Source organism: Palaemon carinicauda, chromosome 22, assembly GCF_036898095.1.
Source record: "Palaemon carinicauda isolate YSFRI2023 chromosome 22, ASM3689809v2, whole genome shotgun sequence".
Lineage (NCBI taxonomy): Eukaryota > Metazoa > Arthropoda > Malacostraca > Decapoda > Palaemonidae > Palaemon > Palaemon carinicauda.
The window spans coordinates 47,717,167-47,729,819 of NC_090746.1; the positions used below are offsets into that span (position 1 = coordinate 47,717,167).

At 32.7% G+C, this 12,653-nt stretch overlaps 1 protein-coding gene across 6 annotated transcripts in view; it reads right to left on the minus strand.

Moving 5' to 3' along the window:
• Positions 1-12,653, minus strand: part of LOC137616422 (receptor-type tyrosine-protein phosphatase C-like) — a 174,997-nt gene that overhangs the window by 52,373 nt on the left and 109,971 nt on the right. For 2 of the 6 annotated variants that reach the window (XM_068346167.1, XM_068346163.1), the window contains exons 1-4: positions 8,030-8,174; positions 7,695-7,737; positions 2,640-2,718; positions 786-855 (exon numbers count right to left, since the gene is read on the minus strand). The exons of 3 other annotated variants lie outside the window; for them this stretch is intronic. In XM_068346167.1, the coding sequence (XP_068202268.1) occupies positions 786-855; positions 2,640-2,718; positions 7,695-7,725 (180 nt within the window). In that variant the 5' untranslated portion in view covers positions 7,726-7,737; positions 8,030-8,174. Of the gene's footprint in view, positions 1-785; positions 856-2,639; positions 2,719-7,694; positions 7,738-8,029; positions 8,176-12,653 lie in introns of those variants that run through there. One more of the 6 variants, XM_068346168.1, reaches the window with a different exon arrangement.

The window sequence follows — 12,653 nt, forward strand, 5'->3', positions numbered from 1 at the left end:
ATATATATATATATACATATATATATATATAATATATATATATATATATATATATATATATATATATATGTATATATATATATATGTATATATATATGTATATATATATATATATATATATATATATATATATATGTATATATATATATATATATATATATATATATATATATACTCTTATTAGTTTAGTAAGTTACAACCGGGAATTTAACTCTTCTAATTAGTAAGCCGTAACCAGCACTCAATACCAAATTCCCTCTTTCTTGGGGGAAAACTTAAACCTAAGAAGCAATTGTATAAGATATGCGCTGCTCTCCTGACCACGACTCGAGCCTATGGCTTTAGGTTTTGATAAAAGAGTAAAAGTTAGATCTATCCATTCGGTTATCTCTGTTAGGAAGGAGACAAGTAAGCGCAATAGTAGCCTTAAAAAACGAGCTAAATGGTGCAGATTATGTAAGGGTTTTGATACACTCCTGATGAACGTTTTGTGTAGGTGAATTGAGCGCGACTGTATTGGAAGCTTCAAATTGGTTCCATCCACGTTTCAAGCGTTTGTTTGAATATGGTCATGACCACCATGCGAATACATAGATTCAGTTGAAATAGAATACGTCTGGTGTTATATCATCTGAATTTCTATCCTGGTGTTTATCGGATTAAATGTCTTAATAAGGTCCTCTTGAAATGCGAATGGTTTCCATAAAAGGCTCATGAGAGTATTAATCATTCAAATGCTTACAAATGTGCACATCAGCTAAAAGTCATGTTTCGGTGTACCTCACCTTATGATACAAAAGAGTTCCATAAACCTTGGCATCTTCTGGTCCTCTTTTCATGCATTCACTGGAACACCTGAAAATAGCAGCATTGCAATTAGTAGAGATTTATTAAAGAGAAGCCTGCTAGTGACACTGATTCTGGCAAGCTATTTTAAAGGTTCTGCTTTAATACCCATCTATTGAAATAACCACCAATTAACCTTAACCGAAACGAAACAATGATATTCTACAAACATTGAGAAATAATTGGAAATTTTGATAAGTATTTTTTGAGAAAACCAAAATTAGATCTCAAATGTAAAGAAGGAAATGGATTCAACTCATAAGACTTCACTTGTTTTTGAAAGTTTTTATCAACTAAGCAGGGAATTACAACATTCTGAGAGACAACAAATGTTGAATTTTACGATTGACAGTAAAAGATCACTTGTACATTTATAGAGAATCTATTACATTTTTTTTTTCAAATTATTCCCATGTAAAATTCTCATTAAAGTGAATGATTACTTTATTCAACAGATTTGTTCGATTATTTAAAAAGTTTTCAAATCATAACTAAAAGGTTTTACGTTTACTTCTGGTTATGGTGACATTAGTCAACCTTACAGGTGTTAAGGTATTCTATATATATATATATATATATATATATATATATATATATATATATATATATATATATATACAGTATATATATATATATATATATATATATATTTATATATATATATATATATATATATATATATATATATACTGTATATTTATATATATATGTATATATATATATATATATATATATATATATATATATATATATATATATATATATCTGCGCGTGTGTGCATTAATGTTTCCTATAACAGAGAATAGCGCCACATGAAAATATGCACGACAGTCACTGCCTCACTCATTCTCTAAATGTTCAATTGTGGATGAACCTCCTGTGTAGTAAAATTCCACGGTATTAGTTGTTCCGCCCCTCCACAAAGATGGACCATCAGTATTTAGTCGAATCCCCTTGGCAAACTGTTCCAGTTACCCATATCTTGCGCGCACTTTCAATCTTCCTTCTTGGAAAGTTCTTTTTTTTTTTATCAACAATTCAAAACTTCCTGGGGCTTCCACTTCTTTTACCTTCAAAGCCTATGAATTATACACACGCTTACTATTCCTTTGTCTTTCATTCTTTCCACATGGCTAAACCACCACAAAATAGTTTAATCTATCTTTCCTCCTTGTTAGTATTTGTATGATTTCTATGTAGCTACACGTCCTCACTTTATCAGTTCCTCTTACTCCGAATCTGAAGCGCAAACGGTTTACCTCAGGAGTTTGAACCTTCTTTTCTTTCTCTCAAACATAACTTCCACTCTTCTTATAAAGAGAGTTGGCTCAACAACCTGTTCTAATATTCCTAACTGGGCTTTCACTGATACTTCAAGTCTTTTCCTTGTCTATTCTTTACACACACTTTCCTTCCTTCACTAACCTTTTATGTTAGTTCCCTCCTCCTACCACCCTACGAGTATATCTTTAAATACTCACAGTTGTCCTTAATGTCCCATCATAGAATTTTACAAACTCATGAACACATTCACCTGAGTCTATAACCTTCGTCCATTGGAGTCTCTCACTTCATTTCTAGCAATCGTACTTTGCCTAGTTTACAGCCACATTTGAAGATGCACAGACATATACACATACACACTCACACCTGTATCTATATAGATATTAACATATGTATATTATACATATATATGCATGTATATAGGTTTGTATAAAAATGAGTGTGTTTGCATAGATAAACGTGCTTTGTTTATTCTCTAGGCTGCATGAAAAATTTAATTGGTTACTTACGTGTACGTGGTCGGACGATAATAGTAATTATGATCCTGAAATGTCTTGCATTCTTGGCTTGCAACGAGTATTGCTACTCCTGAAAAGAAAGACGAATTGAAGAATAACACAAAAACACCGATAAAACAATGTTATCAAAGCTGATGGTAATTGAAGTTATGCAAAGAAGAGAAACATTATTCAAGTTAATATTAGTGAAAAATGTCGTGACATAATAGGATTAGAAAATTTAAAGATATTGTAATCAGCGTTGTCAACAGAGGTTTTTATCACAATTTTTCTTTTGCAATGTTGCGGTAGCTTATTGGAAACGTCCCTGCATAGCTTTGTGTTGGATGGGACTTCGACCCGTGCCAGCTACATTGTTTCCAGTAGTATCTACAACCTTAGCATCATGATGAGCTTGGGATGGGAGGTTTGGGAGCCTATGAGTCTACTTGCTGAGTTATCGGCAGCCATTGCCTGGCCCTCAGTGGTCCCAGTTAGATGTTCAAGACGATGAAATACAATTACGAAGCATAAACTGGACTCTTGATTTTTCAATCGATATTCCTTATAAGATTTTGGGAAAAAACTGATGAGACTAACTCTTGTATTGTCCATCAGTAAATAAAAGCTTACTATTGGAAAAGGTCAAAGCCTATTTGAAGAAGCACATCTGCTCTGTTCATTAACTAGATCGTAAATAACATATTTATGGTTTCAGATTTTTTATTGCAAGTTGGCGCTTTAGTAAGACTTGCTATTATTGTAAAAAAAAAAAAATCCTATTCAAATTTTTATATGATTCCAAATATTTATTTTGACAACGCTTAGCAATTAAACGATTATTATACAAATATTTTATTACAATTTGTGACAGTAATTACTCTGTCAAGTTAGCTAAAGGTTTTTAATCCAATATTACTTACTTTGGGAAATTTCCCACCACAACAAACCGAGATGTTTTGCACAAATGATAAGGAAAGTCTCTGTAAATTATGCAGCGTTGTTTTTTCAAGGTTGTTAAACAATTGCTAGGAATCCTATTGGGTCATATATAGAGAGACTGTATCTGAACTGAATATGTTTTCTGGTCAATTATCTCTTAAGACTGCGTTTTTCCTTGTGAAATGGTCTATGAATTACGTCCTCCATGTAAGCAAGGTGAAAACTCCATAGATATAAAACTCATGGAACCTTTTAAAGTCTAAAGTGGACCAGCTAACCTTCTCTTATGATTTTTGTAAGTTATTATGACATCATTTGCAATGTTTCTTGCACTGCAATTACTATCCCTTTCGATCATACTGATATAATCATCTTATATCTTACCACTGTTATAACCATCATCATTTTCCGATGACAAAATATTGGTAAATAAACGACTCAATACTCGAGTTTTAGTTTCTCCTTTCCATAAAGAGGGATAATCTTGATAGAGATTCTGTTTTGGTATTATAAAGCGATAAATAGTAAAAGAGAAATACACTAAGAAATAAAATCCTTATTTCTTTCTAATTTATTAATCGTTTTTACACTCACAAATTACATCATTTATTCGAATCGTTGAAAAGTGGTATTTCCTGTACTTTTGCAGGAAAAGCAACTCGGAGTGTAAATAGCGTTATGATATCAAACTTGACATTAAGCTTCCTCTCTCTCTCTCTCTCTCTCTCTCTCTCTCTCTCTCTCTCTCTCTCTCTCTCTCTCTCTCTCTCTCTCTCTCTCTCTCTCTCTCTCTCTCTCTCTTTATGTATGTGTATGTGTAACTATATATCTTTCTTTCATGTGTAAAAATATCTGTCTTTTATGTTTGTACAGATAACAATGAGAACAAGAATGACTTTTTCGAAACCAATTCAATTCTTGCCGAATTCGGCCATCAAAGACTTGGTACAGTAGTCTGAACTAACAATATTCTATTTAGCGATCAACTGGCAGACCACTGATACAGAGAACGTGTCAGTTGGCTTTCAGGAAAATCTGGCGAATTTCTTTTTAGAAAAGAAACCTTCACGAAACTCTTAACTTCATTTGAATACACTGAGAGCAGACCAGGCATATGGGAATTCCTGCAGGGATATTTACGATACTGAAGCAAAGCACTTGCGGAAAAGGTGATTTAGATTATTTTGTCAGAAACATGATAAGTTTGACAAATCAATGTAAGACGGATAAACGTTTAATGGGCAATAATACTCTGTAATTGATTATCTGAATCCAAAATCGAAATAAAGGAAAATAGAAAATAATGGCAATCTTACACACTCTATGTAAGAGTAAACATATAACTTTGTCTACTTTTCAGTCCCAATATTCCTGCTTTTTGTAAAGATTATATGTAAATTATGGATGAATCAAGGATAATTAGAGATGGCAAGCAACCTTTCGTAAAAGATTATCTACTGTTTGACAAATATTGGAAGCACCAAATTGATTTCTCAGATCTTAGTGATATCATGTTTTATTATATACTAGTGTACCTGAGCCATCTAATATCACGTCTATATATATATATATATATATATATATATATATATATATATATATATACATAGAGATGCACACACACAGATTTACTCCTTCCCACCACACCTCTCTCCTAACTACAACACGCTGGTTCGGCAATTTGTAGGCGAGTGTGGTTTCCAAGTTTACCTAATGGCCTCTCTTGCCATGGTATGACTATTTCCTCTCCCACATAATTGTGACAGAAAAGATATATATATATATATATATATATATATATATATATATATACACACATATATATATAATTTATATATATATATATATATATATATATACATATATATATACACACACACACATATATATATATATATATATATATATATATATACATATATATGTATATATGTATATGTGTATATATATATATATATATATATATATATATATATACATTATATATATACATATATATGTATATATGTATATGTATATATATATATATATATATATATATATATATATATATATATATATATATATATATATATAGGTAAATACCGGTAAGTGATGTAGATTGCTGAAATGCATTACTTCTGAAGTAAGGAAATTATTAATAATGGTCCGGATGACATAGTATTGGGCAGGTTGTGAATGTTATTAAAGGTTTAAAGGCCACTCATGAATGGCAAAGGCAAGGCACAGTGACATTACCCTAGCTAGCAGGGCAATACCCAAGAGACTGACCATATATACATATGATCATCGCCTAAGGCCCCTCTCCACCCAAACTAGGATCCGATGGGGCCAGGTAATGATTGCTGATGACTCAGCAAGTAGACCTATAGGCTCCTACAAACCTCCCATCCTTAGCTTACAAGGATGGTGAGGTTGCAGATACTAAAGGAAATCTCGGTGTCCAGTCAATTTCATTTGTTATGTGTGTGTTTTGGAAGTGAAATTGTGAGATTTCCCAGAGTCAGATAACTTGCTTTCTTGCATATACATGATTACATATGGATAATTTTTCAATTCCACCGGCCTATCTCCTTTGTTCTTTGCTGATCAGTTTTGCATATTATGAGTTCTTTAGTTCTTTATATAATAAGTTATTAACAACTATAAACCTACAATGTGAAAGCAGTATTCCAAAGAGATAGGTTGGGGGGGAGGGGGCCGGCAAATTCGAGGCTTAGACACGTGGGGTAAGAATAGACTTTCATCTTGAAAAAAATATTTCTTGACCGCAAGAATGAATCAGGTCTATTATTCCATTATTAGGAAATGCAAAGATAAGTGTAAAGACACAATTTTGACTGAAATAACTCAAACATGCAAGGAATAACTGTTATAGGTAGAAGAAACTGAATCATGAAAGAAGTCTCTGGGCAACATGATACAGGATTCTTGCCATACGGATGATGTAAGCATACAAAGTATACCAATAAGACTACATATTCTGTGACGATTGAGCAACAAAATGATATTTTCCGATAGCCAACAGAACAAAAAGATCTAAACATCGGTAGGTGTTTTATCAGATCAATAAAAAGACAAATATCATTCACGGTGCTCTAGAGCAGTGGTTCCCAAACTATCTTACCTGACGCCCCCTTTTTGCTTCCAGTAGACCCGTACGCCCCCACTCCTCTCTTTTTTTTTATATGAAATAATTCTTACATTTATTTCTTAGCATTGTACAGGAAAACAGATTTCTGTTTGTATTACAATTTGATAATGAAAGCCACTAAAACAAATAATAGTACATTCCAGTAACTAAAAACGAAACATTTGGTTCAAAGTGAGCGAAAAAAAGTTTGAACATTAGCAAATTGGCAAAATAGAGTTGCAATTTTAAGAATAGATTATTTGAAAACATGCCATATAATATTTGGAAATACTTATGAGACTAAGGCACAATTTCTGGTCATATTTAGTGAGATGGATGCAAATATGTAATGGCAGATATTTGTTTTTTTAATGATTTCATTATTCTATTAAACAAGTAATTTCGAGCAGATGACTTCACGTCCCCCTTGTATCGTCCTCACGCCCCCCTATTGGGGCGCACCCCCCAGTTTGGGAACCACTGTTCTAGAGTCTAGACACCAACCCAGAAGCAGTTTCACACTCTCCATCAATTATAGATTAAGCATTTGGACGATATTATTATTATCATTATTATTATTATTATTATTATTATTATTATTATTATTATTATTATTATTATTAATATTATTGTTATTATTTCTTGTCGGAGCTCTTGAGCTTATAACATCCTACTTTTACAAGTAAGGTTTTAGCTCACCTAATAATAATAATAATAATAATAATAATAATAATAATAATAATAATAATAATAATAATAATAAGCAACAACCCCAGTTGGAAAAGCAGGATGCTATAAGCCCAAAAGCTCCAACAGGGAAAAATAGCACAATGAGTAAAAGGAAAGAGGAAAATACAGAAACTACATGAAATGAAAAGTTCAAATGCAAGCCATTTGGAAAAAATAAGCGGGTCAAAAATTAAGAATACTTTATACAAGTTGGGGGAAGAAGCAGTGTAAGAACATAGAAAAGTCGTCATTCATTTGCTCACCTAAAATCGATGCGAAGCGAATGGGCCACATCTTGAGAACAGGCTGTTGAAAAGAATAGTTTATTTTGGGGCTGCAAATTTTCATTACTTTCAGATGTTTCACCAAATAACTAAGACTAGAATCCAAGACTTTTATATTGTATATTTAGAAGAAAATTATTTATAAAGAATTTTTTGAGACATTTGTAAAACATTGTCTGGCAGTTTTTTCCTTATGCTAAGAAATATATAAAACTCACAAACAGGACACAGTTTACAGATATTTGTGGCTATTGACTTTTCTCTTGAGTGCAAACATAAGAACCACTTCTGCCGAATCGTAAAAGGATAATTACCAGTTGCTTATGACAAAGTGATCTTGGTAGATGACTCCATGAAGACTAGCAGTACTTCAGCACAGGCGAAGGAGACACTAAATCATGACGCGATCTGTCCTTTGGTTACTCTTGTAGATAACCCGTTTCCTGTGACGTTGAAGATTGGATTTGATACCAGTAACCCTGTTTCTATTTTTAGATTATTTCTACATATAAATGCAGTCACGACTTTCTTTGAAATATATTTTAACTTTTTTTTGAGTAAAATATTTCTTTTTATTTCACTGGAATAAGTTCTCTTTCTATTTTAACTTTAAAAATGTTATTATCATGCTCATGCAAACATGAGTTTTATACATTTTTTTTCGAATAATTTCTTTATTGATAATGATTTTGATAATCACAATTCAATAATTATGAGAAGAGGAAAACTCTGATATTAATAACCCATTAGATTAGGAGAGCTTTGGTTTTGAATCCTCCAGTGATAGAGATATTGAAAGAGCTGATTAATTATCTGGTAAATAGTGATGTTATGTTCTTTTGCTCTCATTCAGCAACTTTTTTTTCTGTCATTAATTTCCACTTCATGGTCGTATAACTTTTATTATTGAAAAAAAAATGTCTTATCTTAGGTTATGGCTATATTCTTTATTCTTAGTCAAAAGATGAAATACAGTGATAATTTTCTGTAACTTATAATTTGATTTAAACGTAAAATTATCTTTAAGATTTAGATAGCTGATGCAATTAAACTACAGTTTTCAAAACCAGTAAGTTTCGGTTGAGCGTTACAAACTTTGAGCATTTCAGGTCTCCCCTGAATTTGACTAAACATCTGATGCTGATAAATCATTATCCCCATTGACTGATGTACCAAGTGAATTTTGAGACTTATCTGCTACTGCTTCTTTATTAGTGCTATATTACCAATTTACTTCCATCCAAAATATCATCTTTCTCATTCTCATTGGAAATCATCACACTAGATAATTTCACGTCTCTATTTCGAAATGTTACAAATATCCCAGCAGGCTTAACTAAGCTGTACCACACCTTTACTTTCAAACAAGTGCTTGCAGAATTCAAATTGATAAATCAATTTTCGTTTATATTAGCCTACAATAGATTCAAAATTCCACCTGTCAGCCTTCTATATCCTTTGCTCAAGTCGAAATTTAACCATTAAATTTTTTTTTGAGACAATGATACCTAAGTATCCGGACCATACAATAATTTTTTCTTTTTTTTTTTGACTTTCACGGGTTCTTTGCTTTCTTAATAATGACCGTTTGTGCGTGTCTTAATCTCAATATAATTAAAATTATAACAAGAAATTAATCTTTTTGTAGGTACATTCTATTACTTGTCTATTTCTAAAACCAATTCAACACAAAGTTTATCTGTTTATTTTTTTGAACTCTATGAATTATGACTAAGAGTATTTTACTAGACTTATTTGCTTGTCTAAGTCCTAGGAGACCAGTTCAAGCTAATACAGCTCTCCAACTGGAATGGAGTGAATAATAAACGATAATGGGTAAAATGTTTCCGTATTTTCATATTTTCTCTCTATAGCAAAGCATCTCCATAATATTGTTATTTCTTTTATTTTTTTCTCAGAAGTAAAATTCAATGAGATATTTTCTCTAATAAGAATGATTCCATTTAAGGTTGGGAATCAGGGTTCTGGACAAAATTTCAAAATATCACAGAACTCTTTATTCCCTACTTTTTTCTTCGTCTGTTTATTTCCTCCTTTCTATCTCCTATCTTTGTTTTTAAGAAACTGTTGATTTTTTTGGCATCATCAGTAAATCATGTAATAATAACTATCTGTTTATTTAGATTTATGTAGTTCAAATTTGGGGGACTCACCGCACAGTAGTAGACACTGAAGTGAAGATTAAGAAAGTTTTTAGGCATTTCTAACTTTGTCATTTTATTGAAAGCTGTTATTTTTATCGTCCTCTTTGTGTTTACTGTAACAGCACAAACATCTCTCCTGACTCTGATGCTTAGTCAGACATCCGTGAACGTACGCTAAACAGTGACATTTCGCCGATAAGATAAAAAAGATAAGGACAAGGTCTATAGAATACGAGGTCTTCTCACGCGCAGATTATAGTCAAACCAAGGTCCTTTAATGGAAGGTTTAATGGAAGAAGTCGGCTCATCAGTGAGGTACGCGCATGTGGGCGGAGCTTTTGTGACGTCATTTATCGGTGACGGTGGCTGAGGTTTGATTTGACTAGACGTAGTCTTATTTGATATCTGTCACGTTCATTTCTTCCAGAAGAAAAAGATAGAACTTTTTGAAAAGACCAATCAAGAACTCCTGAAACTGGTTAGTTTGGAAACTGAAGTGACAGAACCTAAGTTCACATTAACTGAAATAAACAAGTTATTTTAACCTGTGCTAAGTGTAACACAGATAAAATCTCTCATAACTAATGTCTGTCAGTCAATGCAGCGATGAAGACATATCGTTAGCTTTCACTCTCAGAAGCATGAGCACCAAATGATAATCATATTTGCGAACTAAAAGAGGATTTCCTCTGCCATCAAAAAGTACACTGAATAAACGAACGCAAAATCTCAAATGTGAGCCGGGTATTTTGCATTCGGTTCTGTCACTGATGAAGGCAAAATCAGAAACAATGACGGAAATTGAAAAACTTGCCGTTATTTCATTTGATGAAATGAATATTTCTAGTAAGTGGATTTATGACAAAGGGATGGATGTTTTGTATGAACCTCATGATAAAGTTCAAGTGGTTATGTTAAGAGGTTTGACGGCAACCTGGAAGCAACCCATATACTACCAATATAATGACTCTAATGTGCATAAAAAACTGACTGATATCATTGTAAATGTTGAAAAGGCTGGATTTGCCGTCGTGGCAATTGTCCATGATCTTGGATCTACTAATTTGAGGGGTTTGGAAAGAATTCGGGATTGATCCCCTTAACCCAGAAAAAGTCTTTTTTAAAAATCCATGTGCTGACATTAATGTCTTCATATTTGCTGATGCTCCCCATATGATAAAGTTAATTGTAAATTATTTTCTGGATCACGGTTTTCTTATGGAAAATGGAAATAGCGTATCTGATGCCTGTGTCCGTGAAATGCTAATGAAAACCGTATCAGAGTATGCCTTAGCATATAAAATTAATAAAACACATATCAATGTAAGTGGCTTACAAAGACAGCGTGTAAGTATGCTGCACAGCTACTTTCAAAGTCATGTGCTAAGGCATTGTATTTTTTAGGAGAAAGGGGCTTTATTAGAGAGGAACAATTGGAAGGAAACTGCCGATTTTATAGCTACAGTGAATGAATGGTTCGATGTCATCAATTCTTCTATGATGTTAGGAGACATAAAAGACCGCAATGCATTTGTGAGAGATTTGGATAGCCAGAAAAGTGTTCTAAAAAGAATGGTTGATGCTAGGCCGGGAATGAGGGTAAAAAATCCAAAATTTAATTGCCTTTACAAATTCCAAAAAGGTGTGATATTATCTTGTCACTCAATGATTGGGCTATATAACATGCTAAAACAGTCAGGACATTTCTTTTATTATGACAAGGAGATTGAATCAAGACTGTCTTGAAATTTTTTTTGGATGTATTAGGCAGATGAGGGGTTCTCATGATCATCCCGATGCAGTAAAATTTAAGTACAGATTGAAAAACCTTTTGATAAGTAGGGATATTGAACTTGTTAGCGATAACGCAAATGAAAACCTTGACCCGTTATCCCATGAAATGGTATCATCTGAACGTGATGGAAATGGACCTGATAAATCTTTCAATGACAGGGAACTGGCCTTAGAAATATGTATGACAAACATCATTTTTAGAGACCTTTAATTTGATGTGGATCTTAAGAATGACGAAATGTTCCCTGAGGAAACAGAATTTGCCAAATGTCAGAAATCCATTGACACCACAGGATCTGTTATCGAGGAATAGTCCTTAAGATATATTGGTGGATATGTAGTGATAAAAAATTTTGTTTAAATATCCAAATTTAGTGTATATTGTTGATAGTAAGACGTCAGCGACATGGGTCCATTATATAAGTGAAGGAAAACTCTATGCACCATCCGACGATTTTTTTTTCTAAACTAAAAATTTTTTGAGCAATGCATGGGTATGGGCTTAGACCAGGAACAGAATGCATAAAAACAATGGCTGCTGAAATGAAATCTGCTGTCATTGGTGTTCCTGACGAGGTTGTGGAATTTTTGACCAAAACATGTGTTTTTTAGAATGCGGCACCTCAACAACATTATCGACATAAGTAAAATGAAACAAAGGAAAAACCATGAAAAACCATGAAAACAACAACTTAATTTTTCCTCCTGGGGTGCACACCTGGCTCGGTGAAAAACAAACTCATGCTTATCTGAATTCCATCTCAATTAAACTGTCATCTTTGTTCTGTTAATCTGTTAGGATTAAAATGAGAATCCTTAACTCGCTGTGTAGGATTTAGTACCAATGACAACTTTCTCTACGTTAATCTATACCTCTTTGGTTAAGGATAAGTGGCAGTCAATACATTACAGTATTTGTGTTCCCTTTTAAGATACATCTATACCCTATGGCTATGTTTAGAAGCATCAGAATATTATT